Source organism: Lutra lutra, chromosome 14, assembly GCF_902655055.1.
Source record: "Lutra lutra chromosome 14, mLutLut1.2, whole genome shotgun sequence".
In the NCBI taxonomy this organism is placed as follows: domain Eukaryota; kingdom Metazoa; phylum Chordata; class Mammalia; order Carnivora; family Mustelidae; genus Lutra; species Lutra lutra.
The window spans coordinates 79,625,778-79,649,765 of NC_062291.1; the positions used below are offsets into that span (position 1 = coordinate 79,625,778).

At 52.1% G+C, this 23,988-nt stretch overlaps 1 protein-coding gene across 14 annotated transcripts in view; it reads left to right on the forward strand.

The window, feature by feature from the left end:
* TACC2 (transforming acidic coiled-coil containing protein 2) overlaps positions 1 to 21,197 on the forward strand; it is a 205,913-nt gene extending 184,716 nt beyond the window's left edge. For all 14 annotated transcript variants that reach the window (XM_047703139.1, XM_047703134.1, XM_047703144.1 and 11 more), the window contains 7 exons: positions 6,340 to 6,483; positions 6,984 to 7,060; positions 10,601 to 10,644; positions 16,371 to 16,531; positions 16,718 to 16,824; positions 17,200 to 17,320; positions 20,648 to 21,197. In XM_047703139.1, coding sequence (XP_047559095.1) covers positions 6,340 to 6,483; positions 6,984 to 7,060; positions 10,601 to 10,644; positions 16,371 to 16,531; positions 16,718 to 16,824; positions 17,200 to 17,320; positions 20,648 to 20,713 — 720 coding nt within the window. In that variant the 3' untranslated portion in view covers positions 20,714 to 21,197. The remainder of the gene's footprint in view (positions 1 to 6,339; positions 6,484 to 6,983; positions 7,061 to 10,600; positions 10,645 to 16,370; positions 16,532 to 16,717; positions 16,825 to 17,199; positions 17,321 to 20,647) is intronic.
* The last annotated feature ends 2,791 nt before the right edge of the window (positions 21,198 to 23,988 follow it).

Here is a 23,988-nt window from a genome sequence, read left to right on the forward strand (position 1 = left end):
CTTGAGAATGTGGTGTGGTCCAGAAGTTTCTTTGCTAACCGTTGGCCAAGCAGGCAATGCCGGTGTTCTACAAAGCCGTCTAATTTTTCTAAAAAGCTAAAAGTGTAACTCTTGCTTAAGTAGACGCTGAGCCCATGTCTAAGATCTGCTTAACTTGGTAATGAAGGAACCAGCAGGGCAGAGAAGCAGGTCGAGTGGAGGAAAATGGGGGAACCCAGTGTAGAGTCAGGGGAACAAAGAAGGCCGGAATCTTAACTGTGACCTTACTGCAAGGTTTGCTATAAAACCGGTTAATACTGGCTAACCAAGACAGTGCAATATACCCTTGGAGGTATTTTTGTTTGTGTTCTGCGAAAATCATTGGCTTCTCCACTGAACAGAAATCATTTGCAGCCTTCCTGTTTTCTACAAGTTAGTATCTAACTGTATGGAGATGGGACGCTGATCAATACTAAAGAGAGAAACCGAGACCTCTCTGAGACCTCAGACGGCCCCTTAGGCCAGAGACAGTAGAATTAGAGCAAGGCAACCCTTTCCTCTAAACAGCAGATGGTGCATATTTTAGGCTTCGTGGGCCATCTGGTCTCTGCCACGGCTTCTCCGTTCTACAGTCACAGCTCAAAAGGCGCCACAGACAATGTGTAGATGAACGGGGTGGCGACGTTCCAGTCAAACCCTCTTTACCAAAGAGGGCGTTGGGCCATTTGGCCCACACACCATCGTTGGCCAAGCCCTGCTCTAGAGTGAGATACTGACAGAGCATGCAGAAATTTCTTTGCCTGGCTTCCAAGTTTGGAGTAATTTTTCTTAACAATTTGAACGAGTTGCTGAAGCCGTGCAAAACTGTGGTCCTCTGAGGTTCAGGCCGCTTCCTTCCCACCTGATGTCGTGCCGTGTTGGGTAGCCTGGCGTGCTCTGTGGCCTTAACCGTGTTGGTGAACCTCTCTGGGCCTCCGTTTTTCCAGCTGTGAGATGAGGCTACTAACCATGCATTTGCAGATTGCTGTAAGGGCTGCAGATGATGTGTGGAAAACAGGCACCGTGCCAGGCACACAATAGGTGTGCAGTAAATGACAGCTGCTCTTGGTAACTGACCTTCACTTTTGCCTCTGTTGTCTGATTGGACACTCATAGCATCTCTGCCATAGGAGGGGTCCAGGTGCCATTTATAGATGGGGAAGTGGAGTCATGGAATGGGATCCAAGGCCCAGCAGTGATTCACTGACCCAGCGGGAACAGTTTTCAGATGGGAGCCCCTTGCCTGTCCCATCTCAAGGAACAGCTCACTTGGTCCAGAATCAGGAGCTTATGGGCTGCTCCTGCCCTCAAGGCCTCCCACATGTGGTTCCCCTGGGAACTGTCCACAAGGTGGGGGGCTCCCTCTCAGAGACATCTCTCAGTGAAAGAAGGTAGTCCCGCTGTGGGTGTCCAGACTGGGAATACTGGGACCCAGCACAGAGACAAGAACGTTCATACACATTGCTGGCATTCCCGTTCTCGTTGTAAGCCCTTGAGGTTGGGTTTAGTTTCCATGAGTAAGGTTTTTAGAAAGCATCAAGCAGAGAGGAATCGTTCCCCCATTAGATTTATTTCTTGATATCTTAGGGGGAGTGGCTTAAGGACAGAATGTATGGCTTCAGGTCTGACCTCCGTAACTACAGTATATTCCTGTCCAGAGGGTTGAGATAAGATTGAGCATGTTCTAGTAAGAGTTCAGATGGAGCGAGGAATATTCTGGAGTGCCTGGTGCCCCCCTGCCTCCTTCCTTTGGGGACACATCAGAGATGATGGTCGGCAAATACTGGCCGGCCATTGACTTCTGTCAACGACAGCCTGTTCTCCGACCCCCTTTCCTGCTTTTGATGTAGAAAATATTGTCACGTGAATCCACTCCGTGTAGGTTGGAGGGACGGGCCCCAGCTACCTCCTTATGTATCTCAGAAGGATCTGCTAAAAGAAATGCTGGTGGGGGTGAGCTGTCTGGGAGTGTGGGGAGCCTTTGTCTCGGCCACGGTAGCTGGTACCACGTTTCAGGTTCCTGTGGTTTCTTGCTCACGTAGACGCTTGATTGCCCCTCGCTGCCTCAGAAATCGCTGATGGAGAGAAACAGCAGCTGTGTATCCAATTTGCTCCTTTTTCTGCCCATAAATTTCAGCTGCAGGTGACATAGCCCAGTCTTCTTGGCAGCGTGGTCTCAGACTGTTGCTAACACAAAAATGAAATCACTTGGAATGAAAAGGAATCACTCAGAGGGCTCAAAGCGGCATGAAATGTGGCGGTGGCGACTCCTTGTCGCTCGCATGGGCCGCTTCCCTGTAGACCGGAAGCCGGCGGAGCTGACCTTGAGCTGACCTTCCGAGGACCCAGTGGGGTTTCCTGTCGCGTTAGTCAGAAAATGTCAGAGAAGAGGAAAGTTCCGTGGGGCTGGAGTGTTGGGCTGGAGCGCATCCGGCTCAAGTGAATTCGGATTCACTTGCATTCTCGGGGTTCATCGGACCGGGGTGGCCGGCTGTGGTACAGCAGCCCCGAGTGTGACCAGGATGGATAGAAGGGCGGTGTCCCGACTGTGTGGCTTGGCGAGGGGCACAAGGCGTGTGGGGGATGGATTTCGTTCAGATATATGACAGATACTGGTGGCGATCCCTAAAGCCACTGACCTTTCTGGAGGAGGGGACCCAAATATAAAGAACGAGGGATGTGTGTGGGTCCTGTAGGAACCAGGGTCCTACAGACGGCGAACTGCCGGACCGGAGGAAGTCCCAGAAGCGGGCCCCTCCGGGAGGGGAAGGATGCTGATCTTTCTCCTTCTCCAGGAGTCCTGGCCCATAAAGGCAGACCTGGATTTTCCAGGAGCAGGGAAGGAGTTAGGTCTGGGACAACCTGAACTGGTGACTGGCCTGATAGCAAGGCTCCTTCTCTAGTGCTGTGTCCAGAAACCACCCAGCACCCCCGGCGTTTCACAACGGGATGCCTAAAAGCTGCAGGACGTCTGGAGAGCAGGGACAGAGGCCCGCCCCCTGGGTTTCAGCAACTGTTTGCCAGTTTGGGGAATTGGTGGTCAGGCCGAGCCTGTGTTGAGAAGGATCGAGGCCAGGTCTTGACTCAGTGGGAAGAAGTGGCCAGTCGGTGGCTGGTGGTGCCTCCTGTGGGTGTGACTAGGGCACATACCGAGTGTCCTCTTGTTCGTCATCCTGAGCTGCTGTCCAATTTGGATGCGGCAGCTCCCCAGGGAGAGGGCCCTCTCCTGCCCCACCTGCTGTCATGTAGCCTGGACACCCCCCTACTCCACCCAAGGGCCCAGCCTGGCCCACTCTCCATGACTTGGCCCAGCTTGCCGCGGTCTCCTGGCCTGATCTAGATTCCTGGTCCGCACTGCATACACACCTGTCATGGTCATGGCGGGCCAGCCCACTCCCAGAGACTGGAACCCCGCCTTGGTTCCAGTGTCAGCTTCCCCTGAGGCCTAGCGACAGGGAACCGGCCACAAGAAGGGCGTGAGCCTGGGTGAGTGGCAGGACTGCAAGGCCAGAAGGGCCCCAGGCAGGCGGTCTGCAGGTCTGAGGGTGACGGCACCCTGGGGGTCCCCGCAGGGACCCAGATGTGAGTGAATGGATTGCAGGGCTGGAAGTGGGTTCCAGAAGCTCATGCTCTTTCTGAGTGGTGGCTATTTCACGTTTTAATTTGTGATTCTCTTGGCTTTTGGGCTCCCCTAGGGCAGCCAGTGGAGCATTATGCTAGAGAAACAGAGCTTAATCTAAGCCTGATGTTAACATATCAGCGAGAAACAAGCCTGTCTCCCTTAGAAATGATTCTTGGTTGTCAGAGAAAACCAGGGTGTGTACCTTGAATTTCATTAACACGCAGATATTCCAGGCGGTAATTCAAATGGATTCTGAAGTCATCTGTTCCTTTATTGAAAACACCAGGTGGCGTGGGTGAAAGGTGGTCCTGAGTCACTGTATGTGGTGGTTAACCATTGTGTTTACTTAGAAAGCTCATTAATGCATTTAGTTTTCATTCCCTTCCTTGTTGTACAAAGGACTTAGGCAGCTTGAAGATCATCAGTTCCTGTGCTGGTCGGATTTCATTTCTGCCCAGCGTGATGAAGTCAGGTTTACTCCATTTCCCCTCGCCCTTCAGAGCCGGCTTGTTTGGAGTCAGAATTGAATCTCATTCTGGGAAACCTTTTGGCCAAATCCCTTAAATCCTCCATTTTTTTTTTTCATTTTCCAAAGGCCCACGATGTGCTAGGTGGTGGTTGGTGTTCTTTCCATTTTGATATTTTATTCTATTTTTTTTCAAAGGACACATTATTTTACTTAAAAAGTGACATGAACAGTTTTTTTCCAGAATCTTGTGTTTATGAATTTCCTCCATAAATACAAATAGAGTCTTATTTTCTGGGTATAACTTCTTTTTTCCTTCTTTTTTTTCTTTTTTAACATTTAGTTATTTGTTTGAGAGAGACAGTGGGAGCGGGGGTGGGAGCAGAGGGGGAGGGAAAGAGCCTCCCAAGCCGACCCCCTGCTGAGCTCAGACCGGGAGGAGGGTAGGGCTTGATCTCATGATCCTGAGGTCCTGACCTGAGCGGAAAACAAGACCTCTGGGTATAATTTTCTGTTTACTTCCTGAAAAGTTTCCCATATGACAAGTAGAGGCCTGAAAACATTTCAAACAGCAGAGATGAACCCAGGCACAAGGGAGCCTCTGCACCTATGGTCTGAGGGCGTGCTTTCTTCTGAGGTCAGCCTGCCTGCCCCGGGCCTTGGTCAAATGTCCTATAACGGAGGCTTCTTTAGGACCTGAGGGTGGAAAGATCATGGCATCCTGTTGGACAGGAGAGCGTATCTCCAGGGTCTGGGAGAACAGAGGTTCTGTACGCTCCCTCCCCTCCCTGACCGGAGTAATCATTAGGGTCCTCCTGCGCAGGGAGCCCAAATACGGAAGCTCCCCCCTACCCAGAGCCAGGGAAATCCAGGCCCCTTTTTAGGACAGCCCAAAACCACGTCATTCACTGTGCATGTGTACAACTAACTGGGCCTAACCTGTCATCTCCAGTCCTACCCATTAAATTTCTGCCTGAGTTTTCTAAGTTGTTTCAAGTTCGTTTTCTCTGTAATTAGGGGGAGCCTGCCTGTTCTTGCAATGATAGAGAGAGTACCTTCAGGGGCGCCCCTCCCCCCTCACTGTTGGGTCTTTCATCGCGTCTGCTTCCGCTTCCGGTCCTCACGGTTCTTGCTCCAGACCTCTCTCCTCCACCTGTTGCTGTGTTCACCGCTCACGTCTCTTCCGCTGTCGCTGGGAGCTGCAGTCACACTCTGACTGGCAGACCGCCAGGCCTCCACTCCGAACTGGACTCTAGTAGTTTACCCTGGCGTCCGTGCTGGCCACCAGGAGGTTACTGCATAGGGCTGAGAGTGTGCTAGGCTGGGAGTGTCTTGCTGTCGATCACCGGCCCCGCTCTGTGCTGGTCAATGATGCTCCTAACATGGCCTTCCAGGTGTGCTGGAGATGGCTTGAGCTTGCTGTGCAAACGGAGGGAGAGTAACCGCGGTCCTCTCCTCCCTCCTCCCCTCCCTCCCAAGAGGCTCGTGGCTGCCCTGGACAGTCACACCAGTGTCGGGTGGGGTGGGGAATCCCACCGGTTGTTGAGGGTCTCACCAGCAAATGTGGATCCTGTCATTGACCCAGATTTCAGTGTTGCCGTTGTCACAGCAGACTAAGGCAACATAGCTGCAAAGTAACTCTTCCCTTGAGGCATCCAGAAACTAGCTTTTGAAGGTGACACTGGTTGATCAGTATGGTGGGCCTTAAGCTCTGTGCCAGGATATCCTTTCAGAGGGAGCTCAACCCATGCCCCCCATACCCCCCCCACACTGAAATGCGGACAGTCTTACAAAAATGATCAGATCTGCAGTTCTTCAAAACTAGGCAAATGTAGATGAGAGTTCAGCGTTGCTCACCATCAGGCTTTTATTTTGCAAGTGGGGCCTGCTGGAAAATGGCCTTGGTTCTTAAGCTTTGTGCCTGAAATGCCTCTGCGGGTGATAAACGGCAGCGATAAGCGGGCGGCAGACATGCTTGACTCCCAGAGGGGGGAGCTGGGGAGGCCCCTGCCATCAGCTTCTTTGTCTGCCCGTGCAGGTGCCAAATGATCGATTTCCATAGATTGGATCTGGCCTTTCCCCACTCATCAGTCCAAGCATTTTCTCATACTTTGGATGTTCTTTGTTTCAAAACCATACAACTGACCCATTCACGAGAGGATGAATGCAAATCCTCTTTGTCATAGGAAGGATATTTACTTTTTTTTTTTTTTAATTAAAAACCATTCCACAGAGAGAAGCTGCTCACCCAACAGATGTCTCCATCTCCAAAACAGCCTTGTACTCCCGCATCGGGACCAGTGAGGTGGAGAAGCCCGCAGGCCTTCTGTTCCAGCAGCCCGACCTGGACTCCGCACTCCGGATTGCTCGAGCAGAGGTACTGTGCCACGGGTATGGCTCGGGGGAGGCTGGCTTTGGTTGCCTGGGAAAGCTCTGGTTTCTGCAACATGTAAATGAATATATATATATATATATATATATATATATATATATATATATGTCTGTATGCATGTATGTATGTACCCACAGTCCACAAGGCCAGCATCTGTGGACACAGTCTTTCTCCTGCAACCACTGTGGGCAGAGGCGTCTTTAGCAAACCGTCTTTGATCTTCCTAGACACCATTGTTTAACAAGCCTCTGTGGCCTTGTTTGATCTATAACAGAAAGCACATGCCTGTAGCTGCTCCCCGGTGGGGCATTGTGTGAGTCTGATATCTGGTTGATTTCTGTCTCATGCTCCGGGAAATTCTCTCAATACAATTATTGTTTGGTGTAGGAAGTTTTAATTCAATGTCTCTTTATCTTGGGTCTGTGAATTGCTCAGATCTGAATTCACACCTCTGGGGCTCCCCTCTCTCTTCTCCCTGATGCCAGATCATAACCAAGGAGAGAGAAGTCTCAGAGTGGAAGGACAAATACGAAGAAAGCAGGCGGGAAGTGATGGAAATGAGGTCAGTCGCGATGCTTCCTGGTACCTGGGGATTGCTTACCTGTGGTCTCGTGATGCGGTCTACAAACAGTGTCTTCCCAAGACTTACCTGTTCTTCGTAAGACAAGGTTTACATTGGTCATGGAAGTCTTTTTGGTAATGTTACTGTTATTAAAATATTATGCACCTGAGCTAAATACTGCAAAACAAATACAACGAAAACCAGATCTCTTTCCCACTCAGCCTCCAATTCCATCCCCCTCAGGTAGCTGCTGTCCACTCGTGCTGGGGTATCCTTCCAAGAATTTTCCATTTCTGATTGCAAATGTGTGAATGTGTCCCTATACAGACTCCTTTGTTTTCTTCCAAGGGGGAAATGTAATTATTCTACGCTCTTTTTAACTCAGCAATTTTTTTTTTAAGATTTATTTATTTATGTGAGAGAGAGGGAGCACAGTTGGGAGGGGCCAAGGAAGAGGGAGAGAGATTCTCCAGCAGACTCCTTGCTGAGCTTGGAGCCCCATGTGGGGCTCGATCTCATGACTCTGAGATCACCACCTGAGCAGAAACCAAGAGTCAGAAGCTCACCCAAGCTTCTACTTAGAAGACTGTGAATTTGGGGATGCCTGAATGGCTCAGTGGGTTAAAGCCTCTGCCTTCGGCTCAGGTCATGATCCCAGGGTCCTGGATCAAGCCCCACATCGGGCTCTCTGCTCAGCGGGGAGCCTGCTTCCTCCTCTTTCTCTTTCTGCCTGCCTCTCTGCCTACTTGTGATCTTTGTCTATCAAATAAATAAATAAAATCTTAAAAAAAAAAAAAGAAGAAGAAGAAGAAGAAGACTGAATTTGAATCTACTTTTCTGATTCCTAAACCAAAACTCTTTACACAGTGCCCAGAGGCCTCGCTCCCTCCTTGTCCCATCTGATGCACTTTTTGGCCCTTTATTTTCTTTCATGATTCATCATTATCTTAGAGGCTAAAAAACCATCTCTGGAGCTAGAACTTACTCTTGGGGTGTAATCTTAAAAACTGTGTTGCAAGGGACATTTTTAAAGAAACCCGGCGCAAACCTTTGCTCTCGCCATCTCTCGGGTTCTGGCTGCTTCTGCCACCAAGTCTGAGATTGGCTGCTGGGGGCGCAGCTCAATTTTTGCCCCTGCTGCCTTTCTTCAGCACCGGCTGAAGGGGCACATGGGTTTTCCAGTTGCACGGGAAGATAGGAGTTAGAGCACGATCATTTTCCCAAGACAGAAGATCTGGTGCGATGCTGAAAATCTCTGATAGGCTGTTTCCTTTTTAAGTCTCACAGTTTGAAAGTAGGGAATAGATGAATTTTTAAAAATTGGTTGAGGAATGAGTACATTTCTAGTCACTTAACAGCAAGGTGGCTGCTGGTCAATTTTCAGAAACGGCTGTCTTCCTGGCTACTGCTTTAAGGAACAAACAAATGATTTAGATAATCCCATCCCATTTTCTAGGTCAAATAGTATCTTCCTGAAAATTCTCCTGTGAGTGCCTTCTTCCTCCTGACGTGTTTTGTGACCACTTCTGGAGGTGACTCTCAGTGGGTCCACACTCACACTCGGGCCCTGCGGTGGCATCATTTGAAAATCTCTCTTTTGTCTTTCTCTCTCTCTCTCTCCCTTTTTTGGGGGGGGGTAGGGGAGTGGAGGAGGGAGCTGCGTGGCTGTCATTTTTTGCGTGCTCTGGGCATGACAGCGAGGCGTGCTGGGAAGGCTCCAAGTTCCATTTCTGGAGGCTTCGGGGGGCGCTGTTTACCAACCAGGATGGTGGGATTCGGGTCTTGCCAGCTGGCACAGCGGCACTCGTGTTTGAAGACCCCCATGTCCACCTCTGGAGCCAGACCCGGCCAGTTGGGCTCGGCCTCCTCGCTGCTGTGGGGCGTGTTCGTGTAGCTCTACCTGCCCGGCCTCATCTGGGAAGAAGGGTGGATCTCAACACCTCGGGGCTGTGAGGTACCTCGGGGCTGTGAGGCATCTGGGGTGGAAAGGGCTCCAGAGGTGGATGTCTGGATTCGAATCCTAGCTCTGCTCCTTTGTCAATCCTAGAAAGGTTCATGGGTGACCCTGTGCCTCAATATCCCCATCAGCAATTCTGGGGATCCTCAGGACACCAGCCCTTGGGTTCGCTGTGAGAACACAGTGCAAATACAGTGCCACCAATACACCTCTGGAGCATAGGTCTCCCCCACCACCCCCTCCGTGCGCTGGAAGGACACACCCCTTACCTGCTGTGGTCCCGTCTCTGTCCATGGCAGTGGGGGCTTTAGACAGTGCAGCCTCAAAGGTCCATCACTGCTTTGTGATTCAGGGATACAGGGAGGTATGCTTCTGTGTAGGATTCAGAAAGAACCCACGTGGGCCCGTGGTGTGGTCCCCTTTTTTGTTGTGGGTCAGCCCTTGAGTGAGTCACTGTCCTTTTCATTTAAATTCAGTTAGGCAGCATATAGTACATCATTAGTGTCAGATGTAGTGTTCAATACTTTATCAGTTATGTGTAACACCCAGCGCTCCTGCTGGCTTAGTCAGTAGAACATGTGACCCTTGATCTTGGAGTTGTAAGTTCAAGCCTTAAGGGGCACCAGCCTAGCTCACTGCCCCTTTTAACCTCATTTAATTCTCCCTCCAGCCCTGTTGGTCCTGACTCTGTTGGTGGTTAGCAGTTCTTGGTTCTCTTATGGAGAATAACTAACTTTTGGATAATGTAGGTGAAACCCTTGAGTTTTTTTGAGAGTTTTCTTCCAGAAGGTTGACTTCGGATAGAGGGCTTCTTCACGCCTGGGTCTTTCTGCCTGGGGGCAGCAGTGAGGCAGTCTTACAAGCAAGGGATCTTCATGCTTTTGTGCAGCTACGGTTTGTTGAAGCTGTCCAAAAAGTGCTATCTCCCCATCACCCCGCCCCTGACACAGGTGACTAAGTAGCGGCCCTGGGCTTTGAGGACCTTCTTCTTCTTGTGTACTATGACACCAGATGTGTGAGGTGTTTTAGAAGAGTCAGATAAAATGTCATGCATTTCAGAGGAGAAATCGGGGAAGGCTTCCTGGAGGAAATAGCATTTGAATTGGGCTTTGAGGAGTAGCTAAGACAATGAAAGTTGGAAATAGAGCAGGGAAGGTCATGACAGCGAGAAACCCCAGAGCCAACAAAAACTCATTTGTTCTCATGGAACCACTCTGTTCATGATGGCAGGGAAGGAGGTAAGCTTGATGAGAGTGATCAGGCTCGGGTTGTGGAGGGCTTGGTTATCAGGCTGAAGGGGTTGGTCTTATTTTTTTTCTCAGTGGGCAGTGGAGACACATTGAGGGTTTTGCACCGGTGTGGTGTGTTCAGAGTCTTGCACTAGGAAAATGAACCTACTTGGGTGTGGAAGAAGAGAGTTGAGGTTGGAGGTGAACCTAGAGGGGTAAGCCAACTACGACAAATAAATAAGACTTGACCTCTAGTGTCTTGGTCAGGATGCTGCTGTCCAGCACATGGGCTCTAGTATCAATGAGAAACCGTCCTGTTGTCATGGTTCCAATATGTTTTTGCTTCTTTTACAGGAAAATAGTGGCAGAGTATGAGAAGACCATCGCTCAGATGATAGGTGGGTGTTGTGACGGGTGGGCTCAGCCCTCCCCGAAGCTTCTAACCTATGGGCTGGGCTTTGAAGTTAGACTTTCTGCATGTGTTCATCTTAGGCCCCTCTTAGAGCATGAAGTCCTTCAGGGAGAGACCAAAGCATCCCAGAATGTGAGCCTGGGGGCCTCTTGGAAACACACGCGAGCATGTCCCTTAGAGTTATTCATGCCTGTGGGAAGCCATGGCGGTCACCTCCAAGGCCACCATTGAGCCTCACGGGGAAACAGATTTGGGTCAGTTCCTCGTACATTTGAGGGGAGTTTTTTGTTCATGGGAGAGACTAAGAATCAAATCCCTCAACTCTGATTTAGACTCAAGTGACAAAATCCTCAGCCTTACGCAGGGTTCTCGGGCAAGGATGGGGGACCCATGTCAGCGCTGCTGCCCACCCCACCTCTCCCCTCCCTCCTGCGATTTACCTGATCTCATGGAGATGGACACAGTCTTAGAATCCATCTTAACCAAGAGTCCCTGGAAGCCAGTACCAACGCTGCCTTGGTCTGCGCTAAAAGATGGCCTCAAGTCACGAGTTACACCCACCTGACTCTTTTTTAAAAAATAATGATAATGAGATGAGATCCTGCAGAAGTTCTAAGCCTGTTTTTACACTAAAGATCACTGTTCAAAAATGATGTTATGACCTGTCAGGGGGGTGGCAGCGTGGAGATACTTGTTTCTCTATTTAATTTGCTGCTTAGGTCCGTGATACCAGTTTAAAAAAAAAAAAAAATTCACTCCTACAGACTTCGGAGTAAAAAAATCCCAGCTCTCCGCAAACCAGTTTCTGTGTTGAAGCTGGATGCTGGGTTAACGGAGGACTCCTCTCTCTCAGACGTTTGGATACAAGTCACACCACACCTCTGGCTTGTCCCAGAATAAATATGAGAGCAGGCTTGGGAATGGTGAAGAGGCCGACAGCTGAGTGCTTTCTATTCAAAGGGGCTTTAATTTTGATGTATTATAATAAAGGCCATTTCTCCCAGATCTCAGAAAAGGCCCGTTGGGGTATTCCTAAGGATCAGCTCGTGGTATATGCTTTCTATCAAATGAAGCCTCTTTATTAAATCAGTATAAGACTTTATGAATACATATGGATGAGATAAAAAATGAAACTCTTGGAACCAAAACTGCCTGTAAACGTAGTCAGGGAGAAGGATTTATGCCTTCCAACCTACCGCGTTTGGCGCACCGAGCACAGCCTTTGGCCTCCTGGAGTCTCGGGTTGTGCAAATGCCCCCAGACCTACAGTGGCTCATCTGGAAAGAGCTTTCCGCGTCTGAGTTCGATGCTGCTATTTTTGCTCTCGGTGAGGACATCTGGGCCAGCACTGGGATGGGGATACAAGGGCACGAGCCTCTGCCCCTGCGAGAAGGCTGCCCAGAGCCGTCGGTTATGCCTCCGCCGACAGTTTGGAGCTAAGCAGACGTTCCCTCTTGAAAACCAAAGAGCAGGCTGTGTCTGCCTGGCGCAAGTGGTCTGTCCCTATTGGACAGAAAACACGATTCGGCTCCGATTCCCTCCTAGCCTATTTGCAGGTGAGAGTAGTTGGAAGAACGCTGAGTGCGCGGAACCCTGACTCCTGCGGTTGGGGCCACGCACGCCCACCCTCAGCGCCCCAGGCCCCTCCCCCCAGGAGACCTGGTATGTTTGGCCCGAGGGCCCCTCGCAAGAGCTGTGATCTCACCCCTCCGAGCACTTTCCTGTTTAGGGGTGTTTGAGCACTCCCGACGGCTCCGGGAGACCCCTCCAGCGTCCCCAGCGGCAAGTGGCACTGTCACTCTGGGAGTGGGACAGCAGCTGTCCGCCCCCGGTTCCCCATCCTCGTGCACCTCCAGTGTCGGCATCAACCACTGCTCACGCCTTGTCCATCAGGTGGCACGTCTGTGGCTGTCATCCCGCCAGTCACCACTGCAGGGCATTGATGAGGGCTGCCGTGGGTTTTGAGGTCCTCATCACCCTGTAAAGGGACAGCATGGGGCTGAGGCACTGCAGGGACTCGCTGTCACTGTGGGCAGCACCTGCCTCTCTGGGCGGGCCGTGAGTCTCCGTATGTGGAGGTACATCCACGTGGCTCTTGGGTCCCTTGTCTCTTCTGGTTTTCGCCCTGGTTGGGAGGGAAAACTCAGACCCCAGGAGCTTGACAGTTGAGGGCGGGATGAATGTCAGTAGCCCTTTTGAAGTTAAAACCAGGTTCCACCCCACCTCCGCGAGCTCCTCCTGGTCCTGCCCGGCTCTCTGGCCTTCATGTAACCCTCGCAGACGTCCCACGCCAGCGTGACATCTGTCCTGCCATCATCGTCTGCTCCCGTGCCATGTTACTAAACCGAATTCGAATACTGACTATTTAGGATTCAGAACGAAGAGAGACCGCTGTGCTTTTGGCATTCCAGGTTGTTGCAATTGATTTTTTTTTTGTCTGCTTTCCTAACAACTGCTCTGATTCTCTGTTTTGCTTCCATTTTCTGTTGCTTCTTGCCCTTTGCTTGCAAAACAAACAGGCAAGCCTGGTAAGTAAATGCTTTTCACCTCATTTGACACCGGCCCATTGCATCCCATGTTGGTTGGTTGGTTTCTGTTTCTGTTACTTTTGCTCTTGTGTATTTGCTGCATTTCTCCCCCCACCCCCCCATGTGGTTTAATCATATTTTGCCTGAAAAAGCCAGAAACCTCTCCAGGGGCATTGTTTTGTGGTTGAGGCTAGAGCCTTTGGAGTTTGGGGCTGATTTCCTGATTTGAAGAACCTGACTGCATTTGTAATTTACAAAAATTGGCGATGCAGCCGCACCTCCTTGGTATCCTGGGAACCGGGAAATTCTATTTTTACAAACATTTATGGGGAGGACAGGAAACCTGAGGCAGGCTGAGTCTCAGATCCAGGAAATCAGATGGACTCCGTGTGATAAATGGCTCTTTTCGAGCCAAGTGAAATGTATACATGGCCTCAGATCAGCCCAGAATGTGCCGAGGACTAAGGAAGCAGCTGAAACCCAAAGAATAAATATAAGCATTGGGTTGCGAGTGAACCTTTGAAGCGTCTTTTCTGCGGGGAGCCTAGGAATGGCAAGCCGGCCGCTGGCAGTTCGGTTCTCGCTGTGTGTTAAAAGCTGCCCTTTTGGAAGTCACTGTAGTGGGACATCACGCCAGTTTGGGGGAGACAGTGATGCTGTCAATAGCGGGTCACTGATCCTGGGTTCTTACTATATATTGAAGGCTTTATATACATTTTCATGTCATCGTTCCCCAAATGCCGTGAGATAAATACCATGAACCCCTCTTTCAGCTCTGGAGGCTGAAACTCAGGGAGGTTACAGACCCTGCCCAGGGTGGCCAGGCCGGGAAGTGTCAGAGCCAGGATGGAACTGGGGCCGTCAGGGTCTGGCTCCTGGGTCCTCCACCTCCGTCGTGGTAGCAGGAGCTCCGAGAGGCAGGGGTGGAGGTTACATCAGGCATCTTCTGGGCCCTTGACTCTCCAGGCGTTTCCCCAAGACCCGCCGCCTCAGTGTCATTGGGGAAGTTGTCCCCCATGCAGAGTCTCGGCCCCACCGCACACCTGTCGGACTGGAACCCAGGATGTACCCCCCACCCCACCCCCATTCTGGGCGCTTCCCTCCACAGCACGCAGCAAGAATAGGTCTAATTTCAGGACACGGGACAATGTCTATCAGGAATCTAAGGGAAAGAACCCAAAGCAGCAGCATCCTGCTTTTTTTTTTCTTTTTTAAAGTTTTTATTTAAATTCCAGTCCGTGAACACACAGTATGAAATAGTTTCAGGTACAAGATGGTGATTCAGCACTCGTTGCAGTGGCCGGTGCTCATCACAGGTGCTCTCCAGCCACCTCCTGCTTCTAAGGGAGCTCGGGGGAGAAATGTGGTCATGAGCGCGGCTTGGGGTTTGGATCAGGCTCTGTGGCCGGGCTCCACTCCATCATTCCCAGCATGGATGTGTTGGGGTATCCTGTGACTCAGGCACTGTCCTAGGCTGTAGGATAGAGAAGTGGACAAAACAGACTCCTGCAGCGTGCATTCTGGGCAGACAGCACGCTTGCACGTCTGGCTGTTGCTAGCGAGAGAATGGACTGGAAAGTAAGGAGGAGGTGTTCCCCGTGGGTGCTCGGGAAGGCTCCTCTGGGAAGGTGGCCCAGTGTCAGGGACTGGAACGAGTGAGCTCTGGGACTGCTGAGCCCTGGGGCAGGACTGCCTGGGGTGTGCGGGCCAGCATAGCTGGAGCAGGTGGAGCTAGAGTTTAGATTTTATTTTATTTTTTATTTGTTTTAAAGATTTTATTATTTGAGAGAGAGAGCACGGAGAGAGAGGGAGAGGGAGAAGCAGACTTCCTGCTGAGCAGAGAGCCCAATGTGGGGCTCATCCCAGGACCCTGAGATCATGACCTGAGCTGAAGGCAGAGGCTTAACCTTAAGACTGAGCCACCCAGGCGTCCCTGGAGTTTAGACTTCATTCCCAGTGTGCAAGGAGGACCCCGGGGTGGGGGGGCGGGGCTCTGAGCTGGAGCCTGGGAGGTGACTGGGTTTGGACTTAAGTTCAGTTTGGTGCCTAGTGCTGGTCTAGGAGCATGACATGAGTAGAAGAGGGAGCAGGGCCCCAGACACGTGCAAGAGCTGGGTGGGCCCTGGTTACTGCTATTAAGTCTGTCATTTCCAGAGCGATCTGCCCTTTGGCAGCCAGCCCCTGGAGGCAGTCCTGGGCGGCAGGATCCCCGCCCAGGTGACCTGGGGCTGATGGAGGGACAGCTCTGCAGAGTTCCTTCCCCCAAGAGCTCTGAGCGGGGTCTTCTCCTCCCCACACTGTCCAGTGCAGGGTCCCCAGGGGTCCAGACAGATGGGAGCAAAAGGTTCCTCTCCCACCCAGACGGGAGACGAACGGGTCAGCACACAAAAGATCGTGCCGTGTGGGTGAGGGTCCTTCATGTGGCGTGGCAGAGAAGGCCTCTCCCGTAAATGTAAACTGGTAGCAAGCCGTTTGGGGGAGAGTGTCAGTGGGTGGCAGCCCAGAGAGTTGGGGTCAGGGACAGAATGGTCCTTTACTAGGATCAACCACTCTAAACTGGGCCAGAATTAATTCTCTTGTATGTAACTGAGAAACTCCCTTTGGCAGAAAGAGCTCCATTTTTTCTCAGAGCTGACATTTGCTGTATCAAAGGAAATGTCCATTTTCTGGGCGAAGCAGAGTTTCAGGGCTGTGATGTGGGCTTCGGTTCATGGGATGTTTTCAGGATGAAGAAACCTTTTTTGTTTCCCAACAACCATCTCTTTACCTTGATCACACACAGAAAGGCCTGCTCCCCGGAGCTCAGACTACCGCACCTTGTAATCTTGGTCATCTCAGAATTCAGTCTGATTTCCCTCCTTACGGATCTATTTGTTGCCATCAACCAAACAGACTCCCTGGGGCCTCGAATGTGGATTCTTAAGGGTCTGCAGCGATCAGGTTCAAGATCTGTGGCTAGTTTCCATCCCGTCTCGCACTGCAAGGGCCCAGCCCCGGGATGCTGGGGCCGCAGGTGTCGTTCCCTAGAAGCAGAGTCTGGGTGGGCTCGGAGGTGGGTCTGTCCCTAGTCTGGGATGCCCTGCTGCTTGGACATCTTTTGAGTTGGGTATAAGGCCCCGGCTGCCCCCAAGACCGGGTTGGGAGCCCCCGGCCCCATTGTGTGGATCCTTGTGTCTCTTGACAGAGGATGAGCAGAGGGAGAAGTCCGTCTCCCACCAGACTGTCCAGCAGCTGGTCCTGGAGAAGGAGCAAGCTCTGTCCGACCTGAACTCCGTGGAGAAGTCTCTGGCCGACCTCTTCAGGAGATACGAGAAGATGAAGGAGGTCCTTGAGGGTTTCCGCAAGGTGTGTTCATGTCGGGGCAGAGCGGGATGCTGGATGGGGGTTCAGAGAAGTGGGAGCAGGCTGGGAGACGGTACAGGTACCAGGACTTGGCGGTCCAGCGTTCAGCAGGTATCAGGGAGTTCTCGGGGCTCCCAGCACCTGGGGTGTTTCTTCTGTGGCCACAACCTCCGTCCTCTGTCCCATCAGAATGAGGAGGTGCTGAAGAAGTGTGCCCAGGAGTACCTGTCCCGCGTGAAGAAGGAGGAGCAGAGGTACCAGGCCCTGAAGGTGCATGCGGAGGAGAAGCTGGACAGGTAATGTGGCCCCTGGGCAGACCCCAGAGGCCTCTCAGCAGCCCCGCAGGCCAGGTGCTCCCATGGCACCGCTCCCACTGGCTGGGGAAGGGCAGAAAATCCATTTGTGTTTTTCAGGGTGACTTGTGATAAGAGTGTCCTCTCAGCATTTTGATAAGCGGAGGACACATGTAATTTCCAGGACACCCACCCAGAGCACCTCCACATCACGGGAATGGGGTTGGGGTAGGGGTGCTCGTGGGCTCCTGAACCAGGCCCCCAGTGGTTGGAGCTGCAGCCAGACCGTGCCTGCCGCCCGGAGCTGGGAGGAGGAAGGTGGGAGGGGTCTACGGGGAGGTGGGTCATTTCTGAGCACCCCCCACCCTGTTTCCGCAGGGCCAACGCCGAGATCGCGCAGGTCCGAGGCAAGGCCCAGCAGGAGCAGGCTGCCTACCAGGCCAGTCTGCGGAAGGAGCAGCTTCGTGTGGACGCGTTGGAGAGGACGCTGGAGCAGAAGGTAACAGCCGAGGGCGGGGTGGGGGGGCGGAGGCCTGAAGGTGGCGGGGGTCTGGCCAGAGCCTCAGATAAGCAGAGGCCGGCTCTCCGGTGCGCTCTGCAGCTCCCGGGACAGGTTTAGACCTTGGGAGCCTATGCTTGTCCTCCCTCTAGAAGATCCTGTGTAATGCCAGCCCCAAGGCTGTCCTCCTTCCTGCCTGTCCTGGAATTGCTGTCTGCTCCCAGGTTTAGGGCCGGTGTTCATTCCTTGTCCAGGTTTCACCCGTCACACATTCACTGAGTATCTGCAGCGTGCCAGAGTACTTTACCCCGTACCCAGCATGATTACTGCTCAGGGAATGAGGTAACCCCCAGGCCACACTGGGGTCAAAAGGGCCCCCAGACGTCCTCCTGGGTCCATGGATGGGGGAACCCTCCAGCTTGTCCTGATTTCCAGTCTAGCGCCCAGTGTACCACACACACCCTCTCCCTGGGTGTCCGAACAAGAAGCCGCTTCCGCCCAGCAGTGCTGTGGGAGCCTGAATCCAGATTATAGCGGGCCTGGCAGCCCCCTTCCCTAAGTGTGTTTCTAAAAAGGGAGTTTCCAGAGAAGCGACCGCATCCTGGTTGGTTTACTGAGTCTTAGGAGTCCCTTGGATGGTAATCGGAGAGTCTGGTGGCCTGGGGTAGTGTTATTTCTCGTGCATTTGGACCTTAAAGGGCAGTCATGGTTGGGGGGGATGATGTCCTTTGTAGACAGATGGCATCTGAAGTCCAGTGTATCTCCCCGATGGCCTCTGCTCACCCAGAAGTGCCCAGCAGCCTCTGGCCCTTTTCCTGTGCCCCTACCCAGCCAGGTTCCATGGGGACTGACCGTGGTCCCAAGGTGGGTTTGGGCCAAGCATTGGGCATATAGTATCTCTCAATTCACCTAAATGATGTCAGGGACCGAGCCCTGGGACTCAGGAGCCCCAGGCCCTACCCCCCTGCCATCCGTTATAACCCTGAGCAAGCCTCACACTTGACCTCAGGTTTTATGGGTTTGTCATGTTGGAGGCTGAAACCTGAAGACTGGGAAGAGTCCCTCGAAAGGGAAAGAAGGGAGGAGGCGGGACTGTGTCAAATATGCCGGATCTCTTCAACTGCCTAGGTCTTCCCGGCTCTGAGCCTTGTTCAAGCAGCAAGCCCAGAGCCAGGGCCGTCAAACAGGAGCGTTTGCTCATCCCATCGGTTTTTAAAGTAAGGACCACCTTCCCCCGTCATTTCGGGCAGTAAGGCAGTGAGCCGGCAGCACATGTTTCCAGGTGAGAAAGGCAGCGGTGCGTTTGTTCCCCCCAGTTCCCTCAGGATCTGATGGTGTTTGAACTGCATCCCGGTGTCCACTGAAATAATAGAGCTAAACCCGGAGTCAGGGTAGATGTTTTCAGGGCAACCTGGCCTGTTCAGACCCTTCCAGTTGCCGGACGAAGGCGACACTGAGTGTTCTGGGCAACGGAAAGACAAAGAAGCAGGCAAGGTGGCTTGCGTGGTTTTGGAGAACAGGAAAGATACAAACAGGTCTGCAAATATAATTCTGTCTTAAACCGAAACCGAGGAGCAATGGGTTCGTCACACACGTTCTCCCTAAAGGACTCTGAGTGGTACAGAGGGGTCGGTCTCTTTGTTTTAAAGAGATTCAGAAGCATGACTCCCCCCACCAGGCTGTCCTTAAGTGGGGGCGCTGGGCATTTTGCCCATTTGGGGTGCTGGAAACCCAGGGAGCTGAGCTGCACGATAGCCGTGTGCGGGGCGGTGGGCTGGCACGCCGAGATGGAGCTTGGAGAACCTCCAGGAGTCCATAGCTGGTGGGTCTGACAGTACCTCTCAGCCATCAGTCGCTGGATGTTATGTTTAACGAGTATAACAGCAAAGCCATCCAGGGGCCGGGCCAGCCTGACTTCACGCTCTGGGCTTGCTGCTTCTGACTGGCTGTGTGACCTTAAATTAAGCACAATTCTCAACCTCTCTGAGCCTTTGTTTCTCACTAGAAAGTGGAAATATCAGGGGGTCCCATGAAGGGTCTGTTGTGAGAGCTTAGCAGGGCCAGTGCCTGCGGCGTGGTTAGCTTGGTGACTGGCACATGGGAGGTTGAAAAGTCCCCATCAGCCGCTCTAGCAGATGTCGTCGTGGCAAGAGTCCTTCCAGGATTCACAGTTAGAGCCGCGTTCCCGCAGAACGTCTTCCAGCAGACGTTTCAGTTCCTCTCAGAATCGAGCCTCTTGGAGCTGGAGACTCTAGAAGGGCGTAAGCCAAGCTGCTGTTCCAGGTGTTTCTCTTCCGGCGGGGCTGGTGGCTGCACGGCAGTGAGGACTGCGTTCCTCTTCTACTGGGGACTTCCCGGCTCTTCCCAATACGGACACAGTCACGGGTGGTGCCCGGAGCCCAGCCTGGAAACACAGGACACATGGTTCCGGGCGGGACCGTGTCTCAAGAAGTTTCCACAGTTTCCAAGGAAGGGCATCAGTACAGTCCCAGGGGAGAGGGCTGTGGTTAAGACTCACCTTCTGCAGGGACCTCAAAAAACTGGCTGCAGTAGGTTCCTGGGATACCAGAAAGATCTAGCCTCTTTGAAGAGCACGGTTCGACACTGGTGGTTGAAGCGGATCTGCATCAGAGCAAAGCCTGACCTGCCTTGGAATGGACTCAGCCCTTTGGATCCCAGTACTTAGAGCGTGGACGGTGTTTCTAGATCGTTGGTGCGAGATGAGCGTGTGGTTGGCTTCCCTTGCTTCCGGGCATGGGCAGGATCTGGCGCAAGGAGCACCTGACGTCATCTTTCATCTACCCCCATCTCCCTGCTCGACTCCCCTGTATCCACAGCACCCCCTCATTGGGGGTCCTCTAAATAATGCCAGCAACCCTATTCAAGTAGAATCGCTTACCCCTCCTGGTGGCCAAGAGCTCACCCTGGAGCAACCTTTTGTGTCCACATCCTTCGGAGGCAAATACAAGCGAACCCAAACCAGTGAAGCCTTTGCCGGGCACTGGTCACTGTGCTCGGGAGCTTTATTTACCTTCCGACCTCACTCCCTTCTCAGAGAGAGAGACACCATCCTCCACATGGTAGAGATAAGGACACCAGGGCTCAGAAAGGTTGTGTAACTTGCTCAAGGACACAGCTAGAGTTGGGATGTGTGCTTAGATGATGTGTGTCCATGTCACTTCTCTCCCTGCCTTAGATAATTTTGGGGGGGACCCAGAAGCCTGGAGGGCCCCACACCGCTGAAAAGCCCAAAGCTCATTCCGATGGGCTTAATTTCCAACAGCCAGGAGACTTAGCAACCTCTTTCTTTTTTGTCTTCACTTTCAGAATAAAGAGATAGAGGAACTCACCAAGATTTGTGATGAACTGATTGCCAAAATGGGGAAAAGCTAACTTTGAACCAAATGTTTGGACTTGACCCTTGCGTGCAATATGACCGTCGGCTCCCTGCTGTCCCTCCGGTTACGTCGGACAGGCTCTGTCTTCACTTTTTCGTATGCACTACTGTATTTCCTTTCTAAATAACGTTGATATGATTGTATGCAGTACTAAGGAGACTATCAGAATTTCTTGCTATTGGTTTGCATTTTCTTAGTATAAATTCATAGCAAGTTGACCTCAGAGTTCCTGTATCAGGGAGATTGTCTGATTCTCTAATAAAAGACAAGTCGCTGACCTTGGCCTTGCCCTTTGTACATGAGTTCCCAGGGTGAGCGTCTTTTGGATTTAATATGAACATGTACAGCTTGCACAGGGACTCTTGCCTTAAGGAGTGTAAACTTGATCTGCATTTGCTGATTTGTTTTAAAAAAAAAATGCATGTTTCGAATAAAATTCTCTATTGTAAATAAATTTTTTTTTCTTTGGATCTTGGCAATACGTGTGGTTATGATTTCTTTTCTGGGAAGGGTTGAGTCTTTTCTGGCCTTTGTTAAAATCGTATCAGATCTGGCCCTTCCCTCTTCTCTGTCTGGCTCCCTTCTTTATCCGGGGGCTTCAAGAACATTTCCTTCGTTATCGTGGCTGCTCGTAAGATGGAAGCTAATGGGAAGGTTCGACTTGCTGCTTAAGTGGTTAAGGGGGTGTTTTGAATTGGCGCAGGTTGTGTTTTTACAAAGCCTCTCTGAGTTGCGGCGGGAATGTCTATTTCCCTTTACTGGGTCGAGGAAGTGGCAGGCTGTCCCTCTTCCTGTGTGTTCCTTAGCGTGTGACCATCAACACGGAAATGTTGCCCAGTTTCCTCTAACAGACCAGGCCCGGGCGAGTGGTTTCCCGTGGGAGACAAATAGCGAGGCCGAGTCGGAGAGGAAATTGGGATGCGCCCGCCCTTAGATTCCTTAACTGCTCCTCACCTTAGGGCCCCCAAGCTGACAGGCGGGCGTCACTGGGGGGCAATGAGAGGGTGGGAAGATGTCTTCGTTTCCTAGGACTGCCACAACATCACATACTCAGCAGGAGAAATGTTTTCTCTCACAGTTCCAGAGGCCAGAAGTCCCAGATCAGAGTGTCTTTGGGGTTTGCACCCACCGCTCTACCCTCCCCCACTCTCCCCCCACTCTCCTCTCCTACTTTCCTCCCCTTCTCTCCCCCCTTCCCGCCCCCACTCGCTGAGGCTCTGAGGTAGAGCCTGTTCCTTGTCCCTCTCGCAGCTTCTGGATAGTGGCTGGCAGTCCCTGGCATCCTGTGGCTGGTGGCTGTGTCACTCATGTCACCTCTGTGCTCAGCTTCCTCTCCCTTCCCTTGTAAGGACACCGCTCTCTGGGTTTCAGGCCCACCACAAATCCAGGATGATCTCCCCGCATTCTCAATTACATCTATGAAGACTCAGTTTCCACAAAAGGGCACACTCGCCGCTAGCGGTGCTTGGTGCTGGAGGCGTTTTTGTGCCCCCACAACCCCAAGTGTGCCAGTGGGGGGTGTGGTGTGCAGCATGAGCTTGGAAAGCAGCCCTGAGCCCCTGGTGGCCCTCAGCTCTGGGCGCCCCTCCTCGGGCCCAGCCACCGTGGCTGTGGGCTGTGCCCCTCACATAAGACCCCGTGATGCCTGGTGGGGCAGGTACCCCAGGCAGCACAAGGAAAGAAGGACAGCCTGTTTCTTGTTCCCCCTTGAACCCCACCTGGCAGGGACCCTGAAATGGCCAGGGGTTGGCCTCCCACTGCCCAGCCACCTCTGCTGGGTCCCGTCTCCCAGTCTCCCCTCCTTGGGGCACAGCTGTGTCCCCTCACCCCAATGCACCCTTTTCCAGACCAAACCCCTCCTCCATGCTCACCCCAAATTCTGATCTCTGCTGTGTTCTCAGAACAGCCCGGCCCCTAGCTCTTGAAAGTTCCTCTTTTTCTTATTACCTAAGTAAAACATTCCCAGGGGCGCCCAGGTGGCTCAGTCCGTTGAGCAGCCCACTCTCGATTTTGGCTCAGGTCATGATCTCAAGTTCATGGGATCGAGCCCCACGTCAGGCTCTGCACTCGGTGCTGGGTCTGCTTGAGATTCTCTTTCTCTCTCTCTCTCTCTCTCACCGTCCCTCTCTCTCCCCGCCACCCCACTCGTGTGTACACATTCTCTCTCTTTCAAATAAATCTTCAAAAAAAATTTTTTTTCCACTGCTAAAAAGTCTAGAGATGCAGGTAAGAAAAAAAAAACAACCATAATCCCCAAACCAAGAAATAATAACTGTGAATGTTTTTATATTGATTTTTCTATACTTTTTTCTCAGTGTATGAAATATGTATCTTTATAAAGACAGGATTAGTTGGAGTTCTGCAATGCCCCTGTGCACCGTTTTATAAACCCTTTTTTCATGATACTAAAATGTAACCATCATGTGATGCAGACTTTTCTGTCAATAAATACACCTTATTGTCATCATGTTGAATGACTGCGTGTGTTTCATGGTCACAAAATGCGTGTAAGCAGCCGCCCACTGATGGACATTTACACAGAGACCAATGGTTTGCGGTCATTACATGCACGCGCATTCCGTTGAGTTTCCTTACGTGCATGCACTTATGAACACGAGTTTTCCTTGGGCTGAATTTTTAAAGCTGGGCGACGGCTGTCACTACTCCAGCCAAAGGCCACCAGGAACACGTGTGCTGAGCAAACTGGAGGTGCGGCTCGTGGCAGTGAGGGAGGACAGCCGCCAGGGGGAGCCGTGGGGCCGCGCGGTGAGGGAGGCAGGAGGTACCGGGCTTGAGTCCGCGGCTTCTGGGGAAGACGGAAGGAAGCAGGGCTTTGGTCCGCGCTGGATGCTCTCGGGGCAGGCCGTTCTCAGGTGGGGCATCCCAGCGCTTCTCATCTAGACCAAGGTCAAACCTGCTGGTAGAGAAGCAGTAGTTGCTGGTATATGTTAGCCAGGGTGGAAGGCTGTTTGGTCCTTTCTGTGGTTTGTGATGTTCAGGTTCTGTGTGTGTCCAGACTGACTCTGGGAGGGGCCTGTTTTCTCCTGTTCCATCACAGTGTGGCCACTGTGACACCGATTTTCGGCAAAACCGGTCGTGATCCGCAGGAGAACAGCAAGGCCTCGCAGGCGTGCCAGGCCAGCTCCCGGGCATCATAATGGGCTTTTCTCCTTCTGGAAGATTATACACATTTTTAAAGTTTGGGAAACCAAAGGCCAAATAGGCCTTCCCTATGGTTGTACTAAAATACACAGCCTCCCCCATCCACAC